The 14,381-nt window shown below is 43.3% G+C and overlaps 1 protein-coding gene across 1 annotated transcript in view; it reads right to left on the reverse strand.

The window, feature by feature from the left end:
- MICU1 (mitochondrial calcium uptake 1) overlaps window positions 1–14,381 on the reverse strand; it is a 149,119-nt gene that overhangs the window by 12,033 nt on the left and 122,705 nt on the right. The window contains exon 10 of the mRNA XM_058671974.1: window positions 4,638–4,746. Coding sequence (XP_058527957.1) covers window positions 4,638–4,746 — 109 coding nt within the window. The remainder of the gene's footprint in view (window positions 1–4,637; window positions 4,747–14,381) is intronic.

Here is a 14,381-nt window from a genome sequence, read left to right on the forward strand (position 1 = left end):
TTTCTTGCACAGTTAAGCCTCAATTCAAATTGGACTGTGTTTTCATAAAGATTTTCAAATGCCAACAGAACCATGAATAAACTGACAGAAACACGATGTGGACCCTGCGGTTAGGGAGCCCTGACCCTGCTGGGATGGCTAGCCATGAGCAAGGTGCTTCATCTTAGGTTTCCCCATCCATAACACAGGTCTAACCCACCCACCTACCTTCCAGGTTTTAAAGATTAAGAGAGACTACACAAGTAGAGCACTGAGCATTGGGCCTGGCATGGAGACGCAGCTATGAAACGACAGTTGAGGCTGTTGACCCAAGGTGTGATGCTGTGTAGTCCTAGAAAGCGCACTGATGTGGGATAAGATGGCTCTTCAGAATATACGAATTTGGACTATATCAGAAACTATTCACTCCATCAGGAGTCTCTTTCTCCTTTTAAAGGATGTGTTTATTTGAAGGGAAGAGCAACAGAGGGGGAAGAGAGAAGCTCCCGGAGCAGCCTCAGAGGTTGCCAGCACCTGAGGAGTGAACCAGCAGATAGGAGCACTTTGTCATTCAAATGAAATTATTAAATAACAGTTTTTTTTAAGTTCTTACTTTCAACAAGCCAGGAGAGACCTAAATGCCCAGAGAGACTCTATTTTTCTAAATGCTTAGATTTAAGGAATTCAGAAGTCAGAAAGGTTCTTTGAGGCCCCCTGTGCTGTCACTTCAGGGATAAAAGGAGCTGGCATTACCTGATGACATGACTGCTGCCTCAGAGGAGCTGCGTGGGGCTGCAGGGCGCGCCCTGCACGAGTTCTGCCCTGGATTTCACTATGGCTGCTCTGGGCTGTCGGACACTGAGGTGACCTGCCGTACAGAATGACTAAAGAGCGAAGGACGGGCTTGGCCCCGGGCCGCCATGCGGCCCGGGTGCTCGAGTCCCTGCCACGATTCCAGCCTAACACAGCCAAGCTTTCCACCACAAAACTGGACAAGGGGAAACCCTAAGATGGACTATGTCAATCAGTGGACTCTGCACCAGCCTCATCATACCTGGACTGTTGCTGATGATATGTTGGAGCTTCTAATTGATCGAGGTGACGCTCTGCTGGCTCTGCCTACAAACCTGAGAGGGCCTCCCTAAGAGACCGTTGAACTTGAACTGGACAAGTGGGATGCTGGACTCTGTATGGTGTAAACTTTTAATTAGGGAATCTCAACGGAACTTGAGCTGTGGTTATGCATCAAGGTGAAGGAATTCATGATGGGGGAAGGGTTTGGGGTGAAGGGGGGGGAATCCCAGCACCTATGAAATTGTGTCATGTAATGCAATGTAATTAATGAATAAATGAATATTAAAAAAAAAAAAGAGCGAAGGACAACTGTGTCAGAATTACGACTACCAACCTAGAAAGAATTGTGCCGGGGCATGAATGAGACAGTCTGTGTCTCATGTGCTGTGCCTGTGAGATTCTTTTCCTACATTATATAGTTCTAGTCAAAAGGTGGGGAGTCACAACTGGGCCCCCAAGTTTCCTGAGGTGTTTTCCCTGGGGCTTTATTATACCTGAAATCTTTTTATTTTCCTGGCAGGAATAGGACTACCCTGGGTTATAAAGCCCACAATTCATTCTGGAGCTCCAGGTCAAATAATTTCTAACTTCTTCATCACAGGAAAGCACTGGGGAAGGAGTTGTGTTCAATTTTCCATTACCTTTTTTAAGGAGACTGCTTAAATCACACGGACAGCCTGTGAGAGGCCATAGATCTAATTTTATGCCCGGTATGCGTACGAGGATCAGTTCCTCATAAGCAAAAAACAAAACAGATGAACTGGTAGAAGCACAATATTTGATGGTCAGGTTCCTTCTTCAGTGGCCATGATTCCCCTGGCACAGCTCATTCTCACCCAGGACACACAACCACCACAGAAACAGCCTCAGCAGCATTCTCATGCAGTATACCTGCAGCTGCCACCTGCCTCAATCTCTCACATGCTTCACAGGAACATAACTCAAAGTTGTTAAAAGGTATTTCAGAACGAATCCAGTTTAGGAACTCTAGCCCTCATGTGCAGCTTAATAACACACATTAGCATATTAAAAAGCTGGCAGGGACAGCCCTGCAGGAAGAAATTCTGTTTAACTCTGGCATTTCCCAAACTTTTATTTGAGCAATGGAAGATTTTATTTTTTTCCAAACCCACAGAACTATTAACATATTGCAGTATGCAGTGTTCTTCACAATGCTGTTTGGGAAATTTTGTGCTAAATTATGTCTGAAGACCGGCTTCTAAAGCTCTACAACGGCCAAGGAAGAGACTGTGCCAGCACCTCTCAAAGGTGCCAATTTCTGAAGGTCCTAACCTTTTGGGAAAAAAAAATGAAGACAGTAAGACTGAGGGCAGAAGCCAGACAAAAATTACTTCCTCCTTTATCCCGGCCTGCCCTGCTCACTTCTGGTGTAGGTCAGGGGCTCTGCTTTTGAGCTTCCAGATGCCTGGCCCTAGAGCTGCTTGCGGCCTTATCTTTGTCATTGGACCCTGAAGGTAGAACCCTGCACCCAGCAGAGTACCTGGGCTGCTAGCTGTGTAAATATGCATGAGCTACACAACATCTTGTTTACATAATCAATTTCATAATGCAAGCAGCTGACATTTATTAAATGTTCGCCACATGACAGGCACCACTAACTAAGTGCTTCATGAACGTGTATCCTTACAACAACCCTAGGAGGCGGGTATTTTTATTCTTATTTTTAAAAACATGGAAACAGGCCCGGCAGTGTGGCCTAGCAGCTCAAAGTCCTCGCCTTGAAAGCCCCGGGATCCCATATGGACACCGGTTCTAATCCCGGCAGCTCCACTTCCCATCCAGCTCCCTGCTTGTGGCCTGGGAAAGCAGTTGAGGATGGCCCAATGTATTGGGACACTGCACCTGCAAGGGAGACCTGGAAGAGGTTCCTGGTTCCCGGCATCGGATTGGTACGCACCGGCCCGTTGCGGCTCGCCTGGGGAGTAAATCATCGGACGGAAGATCTTTCTCTCTGTCTCTCCTCCTCTCTGTATATCTGACTTTGTAATAAAAATAAATCTTTAAAAAAAAAAAACATGGAAACTAAACTGAGAAACTGCCCAAAGGCTATTCAACTACTGAATGATGGAACCAAAATTTACATTCAGGCAGCCTGACTTTAAAATCTGTATTCCTCTCTTTTCCTTAAAACAAAAACAAAAACAAAAACAAAACAAAAAACCAAAACAAACTTCTATTTTTTTGAGAGGGACAGACACAGAAAGGGAGACAGAGAGAGAGAGAGAGGATCTTCAGTCTACTGGTTTATCTTCCAGATGCCTTGCCTGCATCAGCCTGGGCTGGTCCAGGTTGGAGCCAGGAGCCAAGAGCTTGTTTTGCCTCTCCCATGGTGGTGATGGGACCTACGCACTGGAGCCACCACCTGCTACCTCCCGGGGTGTGCATCAGCAGGTAGCTGGGAGTGTGAGCAGGGCCAAGGAAGGAGCCCAGATACAGCAGTGTGCAGCAGCAGCTGAACTGCTGTGCCAAATGCCTGCCCCACAGGCTGTGTGTCCTTACCCTCTCTAGTCTCCCCTGTCCCTTGTCTAAAATTTGTGTCAGTAGGAAAATTCAACCATTCTATAGAAAGAAGAAAAGAGGCCTGTAATTCATACAGAATACACACCGATGGAAAAATCTCTAGCACACCTTCTAGATTCAGGGAGATTTAAAAGCCAGGACTGATGGCAGGGTAAAGAAGGGTCTGTAAAGAGGTCTATGTGGTAGAGGGAAGGGACTGGGCGAAGCAGCTGAGCACAGACACACACCCTGGCACCAGAACAGGGAAGATCACTGATACCACTGCTTCTTTTTTTTCTTTTTTTAAAAATATTTATTTATTCTTATTTGAAAGAGCACTCTGGATTTTAGATTTTAGGATGATAGATGTTCAATCTGTACTTATTTCAACTGCTCCGAATACTTGAGAGTTTTCATAATTAAATACCCATTCTGTGAAAGATCTAGAATAAGTTCCTGGCTCTTGGCTCTGGCCTGGCCCAGTCCTGGCTGCTGAATGCATTAGGAAGTTAACCAGCAGAATCATTTTCTGTTCTTGTCTTTCAAATAAAGTGAAAATAAGTACATAGAAAAATTTAAAATTTGTGCATTCAATACCTTTGCTCCTCACATTTCCTGTACAAAACATAAATGGTTTTATACGTGATTAGCCAATGGGCAGTGTTCCATGATTTTATCTATAAAAACAAATCTTAATACTATAATAAATAAACCAAACAATTTCTTCTCATCACAGACAGACTGCAAAGTGAACTCAGCTTCACATTATACATAGTATGGCTCTGGTTTGGATGAGAAGCTTTGCATCTTCTTGCTTTATGCCTCAGCTTAGACACCTGTTTCAAGGCCAATTATTTAAGCTGCATGTCTGCCTTTACTCTAGCCTTCAGCAGCAGGAAATATATTTGCTGAGCTTGGCGTCTCAGGGTGAGATGCTGGACTTATGCAATGCCAAGAAAACATAATGAACATAAAACAATGCCAAGAGAAACTTACATCTCCCTATTAAGGAGATATAAGAGTCAATGTTTACACCTTCCAGAAAAAAACTCAGGTTTCATTACCTTTGTCAAGAGATGCTCCAGCCATGTGGTAAAAGCTCAAGGCGGTGTCTACATCATTAATGTTCTTCAGGAAAGTAAAGAAGTTTTCCACTTCTTGAAATGTCAGGCCCTGAAAGAGGGGAGGCAGCACCAAGTAAGGCAGGGAGGAAAGGCACAAAGGCAGGCAGTTTCTCAGGCCCGTCAATCAGAACACACACTGAATACATTAGTCAGAGAATGCCACAACAGGCAAACAAAATTCTAGAACTTGCCTGGGAAGAAAGGGAACTGGCAAACTGCTTTCCCCTGGCCTGTACCGGGGTAGCTGGATGTCTTTAACGAAAGCACTTGTAACTGCTCTCCAGCTGGTCACAACCTCTATTACGACACTTCCTATGTGGGCTGCAGCCTCTCGGTCCATTACTTATTAAAGTAGGATCAGAGTAACAGCTTCCATTTTAACAGTCTGCTCACAGCTAGTTAAGCTTTTTGAGGCTTAAGCCAATTAAAGAATCACAAAAGTCAGTGATATACAGTGGAAGGGCTTTAGTATTTAGCCAAACGCAAGCACTGGGGAAGCTGTTCATTATCTCAGTTGAAGAGCAACCAGTGAAATTAATTGGCTACTTTATTCTGATGAAATTCTGTGAATGGTGAAATTCTTTTCAAGTACTGTTCAAAGATTTGCTGATCTCTAATTCTTTCTTTGATGGCCCCAGAGCAAGAGTTGTACAAACAGGGGCTACTGGGAGCTCCCTCACAGAGAGGAAGGCTTGTTGTGTTTGCCTTTTTCCCACTTGCGCCCCGTCACGCTGTGATGGGAATGGATACCCCTTGGAGGAGGGGAAGACACTGGCTCCTGTTCAGGGTTGCTTCCCTTTGGATGTTCCTTTCTCTACATCATATCAGCCACTCAATAATAAGAAATCTCAAGCGAGACAATCTACAGTTCTTCCCAGGTAATGTCCAGACTGGGCTAATTGTATCTTTTTCAACACATTATCCACATTGACCTGAAGGGCAGCATTTAGTCTAGAGTCTAAGACACGGGTTGGTACACACACACACACACACACACACCCTATATTAGAGTGCTGGGGTTTTAGTCCCAGCTCCACTAATGCAGAGCCTGGAGGCAACCAACAGGTAATGACTTCCTATGGTGGTGCCAGCTACTCCACTTCTGATATAGCTCCCTGCTAATGGCCTTGGGCCTCTGCACCCAGGTGGGAGACCTTGAGGAAGCCAGGCTTTGGCCCACTCCAGCCATCTGGGGAGAGAGCAGATGTTAGAGCTCTCTCTCTCTCTCTGTCCTGAGGGATGTTGCTGAAGATTTCTAGCAAGTGACACATCTCCACCAGAGTGATTTAGACAAAGCCCAAGGTAGCCATGGTTTTGTGGTATGTGTGTTCAGCACACACACACATACACATACAGACCTCAGATGCTAAAGATTTTTACTCTTCTTATTGAAGGTGTGCGTTCCCACAGGGCATGGCTAGATAGAAGACTGAGTTATTCAAAGGGATTCTGAGGCAAAAAGGTTAACACAGAGTTCCTAACATAGGAAGGGCATGGAGGAGTAAATGCTTCCCACTCTAAGTAACTTGTAATGTTAACTGACTCATTGTGAAACACCAAATATTGCAGTTGAATTCCAGAGTGTTTATGCTGAGAATTATTTGAGAAAAGAGAGAGAGAGAGACAGAAAGAGAGAAAAAGAACACAATTTGGACTGAGTGGTTGTTCATTTGATGATTTAGAAAAACTGCAGAACACAAATCACATTATGTCACTATTAAATATATATATATAAAACACTTGGCCTTTATTGCATAGCTATAATGAAAAAAATTTATCATGTACTTACTAACCACTCAGTACTATGCCAACAGCAGGGAGGGAAATTAAATTGTGTTGGACACAGGCCGGGATTTTATGGAGCCTAAAGTCCAAATAACTTCCTTACAAAATTCTTCTTGATAACTGCTTTAGCAAAAAAAAAAAAAAAAAATCTCAAGGCTTACTAGAAGAAAGAGTAAGACCATAAATGAGAGCTTTGTGGGTGGTAAGATGGAAAATGAAGGGTATGCTCACTGCAGGTTGAACTGCTGAGGCTAGATGGCAATAGCTTATATATTGTCTATTGGCAGGTTACTTGAATTGCACACATAGTGGTCAAAAGGAATTATTAGTCTCTTAGATTTGGCATCAAAATGATTTTCCTGACATAGTATGAGGGGGTAGAAGATATAGAGTTAGGGTATCCCATTACCAGTTTTTTTTTTTTTTTTAAACAACTTGGTTATCTAGCTGCCCTTGGAAGGGGGCTGGATACCCAGATGCACTGGACTCCAGGTGACTAAAACAAAAGAAAATCTTCATAATCTTGAGTGAGGCAAGAATTCTTATGCATGACTGATACACAAGGCAGTAGAGAAAAAGAAAACAAAACTGGTAAGTTAGAATTCATCAACGTAAAAAAATTCTCTGCTTCAAAATACTGACAAAACAGGTAAATCACAGGTTGGGAGAAATATCTGAAAACTAGATTATATCTTGAATGATATAAAGCTCTTATAGCTTAGTAATGAGACCCAACTCTAAAAAAAATCTGAAAAAATGTTTTGCTAAAAAAAATATAAGAAGGGGTAACAAGTACAGGAATTGATGCTACAGAGCATTTTTTAAAATATATTTTTCTTTTGAATTTTGAATTATGTGGTACAATTTCATATAGACTGGGATTCCTCCCCAAATTCTGACCCCTGATAGATTTTCCCCATTTTATTACAATGGCGTAGTCCTTCATAAGGAATCTTAATTCTATCAGTCTCTTATTTAAGTGTACCCTGACATTGTTGATATAGACAATGTCAGACAGTCCAGTATCCCATTGTCTACACATGTCCAACAGTTTCATTGGGAATCCATCTTTCGTCTGGAAACAGGGATGCATGTTCCATTATATCCCCACATCTGTATATGATAGACCCCAGCTCTCCATCACTATACATTTCCATAATTGAGAAGCCATGAAACAAGGTAAACAACTGGTATGAGTTAGAACAGCCACAACAACAACAACAACAACAACAAATTACAGCACCATGAAAAAATGCGCCACTGAGTAACCAACATGTGGGTGACAAAAAGGAAACACAAAAGTCTCTTGGGAAAAATGATGCCACTGTGTAATCCATGAGCCAGTGATGAATTTGACAAGAGAAAAGAAATTATTTGGAATAAACAAAACAAATAAAAAACATCAAAACACATGGGATATAGCCAAAACATGCAAACGAACAAAAAACAGTATGGATCTGATGATTGAAATAACACTTTCCATGTTGGTTTCCTTATATAAGGGAGAACATATGGCATTTGTTCTTTTGTGACTGACTCATTTCACCAAGCATAATGGTCTCTAGTTGGGACCACCTAGTTGTATATAGTATAATTTTATTCTTCTTAATAGCTGAATAATATTCCACAGAGTAGTTGTACCAGAGTTTCTTTAACCACTCTTCTTTGGATGCACATCTGGATTGTTTCCATGTCTTTGCTATTGTGGATTGTGCTACTGCAAATATAGGATTACAGATCCCCTTCTCATATGCAGATTTCACTTCTATTGGGTATATTCCTAGGTACACTGACTTGTACACTTGAAACAGGTGACATCTGGTATGTAAATTATGCCTCAACAAAGTTGTTTCAAACATAAAAATCAGATAGAAGAGAAAAGGGGTTAGGAAAATTTGGTTTCCTGTGGAGTCAGATGTGAAGCCAGACACCAATGCTAAGGGACCACAGATAGGGTAAACACGTGGTCAAGGACAAATCCCTTGCTATGTGTTAGTCAGGCCTCGCAAATCCTTCTGCCAGGAATGAAGTCAATGGCCCACGTTCCCTCTGTGGGCCACTGAAAAAAATAAAAAGAACTGCCTTCCTTCTTCCTCATGCCACACCTCTCATAAATTCATCATTACAATCCACCCTCTGTTTAATCTCCTATTTAGCTTTTTCTTTAAGGTTTTAATTCCTAGTTTAATATCAAGTAACACAGGAATATAGCCCAGAACATTATTCAGCACAAAGCAATCCTAAAATTCTGTCCTTTGGTCTCCTGCTCCTCCCCACGGCCACTGTCATTGTGGCCTGAGTACCCCTTGGACGTGTCACCATGCCTGTCCTGCTCCAGTGACGCTGCTTGCCCAGTGTAAACCCCAGGCTTCTCCACCTGCCACGAGGGGAATTGCCATCTCCACTCCTTACATCTCTGTAAGTAGCTGATCCTCCCCAAACATCACTTTCTTTTTACCTTCCTACCTCCTACTCTCAGAACGTCAGTGATTTCCAAACTGGATGGGTGCTAGCAGTTAAGGTTTTCACTGCCTGCTTCCAAAACTTACCTTTCTAGCCATCTCGTAAAAACTTCAGACTGTAACCTGCAAACATTAGTGTTTTGTTCATTCAAAACCTCATGCTTATTTAAATCAGGGAGAATAAGGAGGAACATGAAGTAAGACTCTGGATTTGGGAATAAAACACTCCTTCCTGGCTTTGGACCTTGGAGGCATCTCTTAAGAGAATGTGTGATCTCAGGAGAAGTGCAAGGCCCCTAACAGTATTTTTCACTGGAACAACAAAAACAAACAAACAAACAAACAAACAAATAAGCAAACAAGCAAACAACCGACCAGGACTGGGGGTGATATGTAAAGTGGCTGCTACATCAGCAAGCCGTAGGAAAAGTCCTTGGCAGAGTGGCTGGTTTATTACCAGAGAAGCAGTGGTAATCAATTCATTCTACTGTAGGATCTTGAGGAATAAGAAATAAGGGAAAGATTGAAGTATATGAAACTCATCATGAAGAAAAGACAGAAAATATTAAAGGAAATGAAATTTACTTTACAGGTCTGCGGCGGCAGCCTAGCGCCTGAAGTCTTTGCCTTGCATGTGCCAGGGATGCCATATGGATGCCAGCTCCAACTGTGGTGGCCCTGCTTCCCATACAGCTCCCTGCTTGTGGCCTGGGAAACCCAGAAGAGGCTCTGGGCTCCTGGATTTGGATCTGCTCAGCTCCGGTCGTTGTGCTCTCTTGGGGAGTGAATCAACAGACAGAAGATCTACATCTATGTCTGTCCTCCTCTCTGTATATCTGCCTTCCCAATAAAAATAAATAAATCTTAAAAAAGAACTATAAAAATAAAAGTGTGATGGTTGCTTGGAGTGGCCACTGAGCCATCTTTCTCAGGCAGGGCAGGCTCCCTGCGTCTTCAGGCCATCGTTCAGTTGGAGCCACCGGCAGAGTGAGGCATCGCCACAGTGAGGTTCACAAGCTCAGCTGCACATCAGAATCACTGGGGAGCCTGTGGCAAACGCAGACGCCTGCACCCACCCATCGAGCATCCGGCTTAACTGGGACATTTTCCATCTTACTGTTGAGAGGCACCGCTTTAGAGGAGAAGTATGGTGAGGGGAAATACCTCTGTGCTGGGGGAGGGACAAGATCTGGGAAAAGAAGCCATGATTTTAGTCCCAGCTCTGGGTGGGGCTTTACCTTCTGGGCAGAAAGAAGAACACAGAACTGGCCGTGAAGCTCTGTATTGTCACCAAGTTATATGTAAGCATTTATTTGATGCCAACATCAGGACCTTTTACTATTTAGGTCTGGTTTGGTATCTTGAAATACTGAAAGTACTTAATGTAAACCCAAGGAAAACTTAATATCTTCACATTAAAAGATTCAGAATGGAATAAAAGAGGCAATTAGAAAGCAAATGGTGATTTCTCTTTGGTGTTATTGAGATGGACCAGTAACCCAAGCAGCAAAGGCTCAGCATTAACTCTCATTTTAGCTAATTGCTATGCTCACCAACTATTTAATCAACATAAGAAGACAATCAATCTTAATCTCCTTGTTAAAGCTGGAAATTCTGGGCCAGAAGAAACCGAACCCCAATTTTCATCTTTGGTCAAGGTTTGTCCTTGGGCTCCAGAGCTCTCTCACCAAAGTCTTCAGGTGCTAAATCAACTCCTGCACCAAAGCTAAAATTCCGTCCAGGGCATGTCTCTGGTACCCAATTTATTGCTTTCAAATATAAATTCAAAGTAAAATATGGATCAGCTTCTCATGATACACAGGTGACTCAAGGTCAGACCAAAGCCTGTCCCAACCTTCAAGTCTGGTCAAAAGAAAGAAATGTTTTCTATTGCAAATTCCATGCTTTCAGCAAAGGGGCTAAAAGAATTCACTCCAACCTTGAAGACTGATTTTCTAAAGTTAGAAAATCCCAACAAATAACAATTGGGGTCTGGAGAGGAGTACTTTTTTTCTGCCATTTTCCACCCACAATGTAGTGAAGTTTCCCCACAACCCAGTGAAGTCCTGCTGTGGGAACAGGCTGCACGGGGCTTGGAGAGGCTAACACTGCCTCTCACAGGCCAGCCTGGTCTGGGTTACAGTACACAGCCTGCTTCAGCGATGCTGTCAGCTTGCCAACAGACAAAGAGGAATAAAAGTTGGGCTGACAGAAATGCTTCCCATCAACATGGGGGCAATGCTATTCAAGTAAAATTTCTTGGGAAATTCTGAGAAAATTGAGAGAAACATTAGCAATCCTGCTGCTTATGTACAGTTATTCAGTCTTTAAATATAGAAAAGATCTTGTAGCAAGCATCTCTCAATTCACAAGGTCAGTAAAGTAACTTGTCTCATGATCATGAAAGCCTCAGAGGCAGGACCTAAATGAAAATCTTTCAGCTTCAAGTCTACCACACCACACTACCCAAGCAATCTTTTTTTAAGATTTATTTTATTTTTATTTGAAAGGCAGAGTTACAGAGAGAAGAGGGAGAGAGAGAGAGAGAGAGAGAGAGAGAGAGAGAGAGAGAGAGAGAGAGAGAGAGAGAGAATCTTCTACTCATTAGCTCATTCCGCAAATAACCACAATAGCTGGAGCCGAGCCAATATGCAGCCAGGAGCTTCTGGGTTTCGCAAGTGGAAGCAGAGATATAAGGACTGGGCCATCCTCTTCTGCCTCCCCAGGCCATAAGCAGGGAGCTGGATCAGAAGTGGAGCAGCTGGGCCTAGGACTGACGCCCACACAGGATGCTGGCAGCACAAGTGGAAGCTTAGCCTATTATGTCCCTCATGCTAGGCCCCTCAAGTAATATTTTTAATCCCAGGCGAGCTTTCTGGATACAGCCAGGTGATAATCATAGTCCAGTGGCAAGGGTTTGGGCTGAAAATGAGAAAATCTGGGTTCCAGTCTACTTTTGCTGTGTGTGTGTGTGTGTGTGTGTGTGTGTGTGTGATCTTTCAGAGTCCTAAGCTCTTACCTGATTTCTAGTTTGTCCATCCATCTGCTGACAAAACCTCAGCTCCTGACTCTGTGCTGTCTGTCATATGCTTCTGGTTCTCTGCCCTGGGTGCAGCTGGTGTTGAAGGCATCAAAGAGTGGCACTGTCGGGTGCTGCCAGACACTGCCAGGCACTGCCACAAATCCATGGTCCCCTCGCTCAGTGTTGTTTGGCATCCCCTCTTTCTCAGATTTTCTCACGACCTCCTTGTCTGTCTTTATTTTCTATGCTTGCTTCTTTGTGGACTATATTCCACAAAGCTGCTGGGTCGTCTCTTTAAAAGTATAGACAACCATGGCATTTTGCTGCTCACAACCCTTCAATAGCCTCCTATTGTACAGAGAACCAGCTGGGACTCAGGCCATGCCTGTACATTCTGGCCTGCCTTGGGGACCTGGCCTCAGGCCATTCTTCTTCCTCAGGGTGCTGGTCCCCCTTGAGTTCCTCACACACGTCTGGTTTGCTGGTGTGGCTGTGCTTAGAAATGGAGGAACAGTGAGGTAAAAGGACGACCTAAGTGTGAGGTCCTACTCTGACAGTACTGATGTCATTAGAAGAAAAACCAAAGAGGCTTCTTTGTCTCCACACATGCACTGAGCAAAGCCCTGGTGAGACACATTGAAAAGGTGGCTGCCCATCAGGTAGGAAGAGAATTCTAATCATAAACTTAATTAGTCAGCACTTTTATCCATGGTGTCTTGTTGCTAAAGCCACTCAGTCTGGGGCTTGAGCTGTGACACAGTGTGTTAAGATCACTTGTGATCTTGGTATCCTATACCGGGGGCAGCTCAAGTCCTGGCTGCTCCACTTCCGATTCAGCTCCTTTCTAATTCACCTGGGAAAGCAGCAGAAGATGGCTCAAGTGCACGGGCCCCTGCCACCCATGTGAAAGATTAGAATTACATTCTCAGCTCCTGAATCCTGGCTGGCCTAGACATGACTAATGTGGCCAACTGGGGAGTGAATCAGTGAATGACAGTGATCTGTGCTCTCCAGTCCAGTTGCTCTGCCTTCCATCAAACCAAATAAGCAAGAAGCAAAACAAAGCCTCCCAAACTGAAAAAGACCCCACTGCTCCATGTGACGTGTGTCAGAGCAGCTGAGCAGACGGCTGCCTCTGGAGTTTGGCCAATGCGGCTTCCCTGGGCAGAGTGTCTCCTCCGCCTCGCCTGCATCTCCCTTTCCTCTGTTTCTTTACTTTTTTTTTTTTTTTAAATATGATCTACTTTTCTTTTTTTTTTTTTATTCATTAATTGCATTGTATTATGTGTCACAGTTTCATAGGTACTGGGATTCTCCCCACCCCTCTCCAAACCCTCCCATCATGGTGGATTCCTCCACCTTGTTGTATAACCACAGTTCAAGTTCAGTTGAAATTCCCTCATTGCAAGCGTATACCAAACATAGAGTCCAGCATCTTATTGTCCAGTCAAGTTCAATGGCTTCTTAGGTATACCCTCTCTGGTTTGAAGACAGAGCCAGCAGAGTATCATCCCGATCAATTAAAAGCTCCAACATACCATCAGCAAAAATTTACATCATTATGGAATTAATTGACATAGTAATGAGTAGCCAATATGTTAAAAATAAATGCGAGTTCTTAACCACCTTCTGTGACCACCTCATTGACATTTCAATTTTAGTTTATACACAACACATAACATACATAACATGTTATACATAACATCATATCATCTTAAATTAAGGCGAACATGTGGTATTTAACCTTTTGGGATTGGCTCATTTCCCTTAGCATTATGGTTTCCAGTTTGGTAAATTTGGCCACAAAGAACTGCATTTTGTTTTTTTTAGTAGCTGAGTAGTATTCCATGGAGTAGATGAACCATAGCTTTCTTATCCAATCCTCTGCTGATGGGCATTTTGGCTGCTTCCATGTTTTTGCTGATTACTGATTACTGATTGTGCTGCTAGGAACATAGGAGTGCATGTTGGTTTCTCATAAAACAAGTGTTCTGGATATATTCCTAGGAGTGCTATTGCTGGATCATACGGTATGTTGAATTTGAGTTGTTTGAATGTTCTCTATACTGATTTCCAAAAAGGCTGTACCAGCCTGCAGCCCCACCAGCAGTGGAGTAGAGTTCCCTTATCCCCGCAACCTCGCCAGCAAGTGTTGTTGGTGCTTTTATTCATGTGGGCCAGTCTTACTGGCGTCAGGTGGTACCTCATTGATGTTTTAATTTGGATTTCCCTTATTGCCAGGGAACGTGAGCATTTTTTCATATGTTTATTTGCCATTTGGGTTTGTTCCTTTGAGAAGTGTCTGCCCATTTCCCGTGCCCATTTCTTGAGTGGCTTGTTTGTTTTGACATTTTGGTTGTTTTGTAGCTCTTTGTATATTCTGGAGATCAGCCCTCTAACACCTATGTAGTGCGC

Source organism: Ochotona princeps, chromosome 13 (genome assembly GCF_030435755.1).
Source record: "Ochotona princeps isolate mOchPri1 chromosome 13, mOchPri1.hap1, whole genome shotgun sequence".
NCBI lineage: Eukaryota > Metazoa > Chordata > Mammalia > Lagomorpha > Ochotonidae > Ochotona > Ochotona princeps.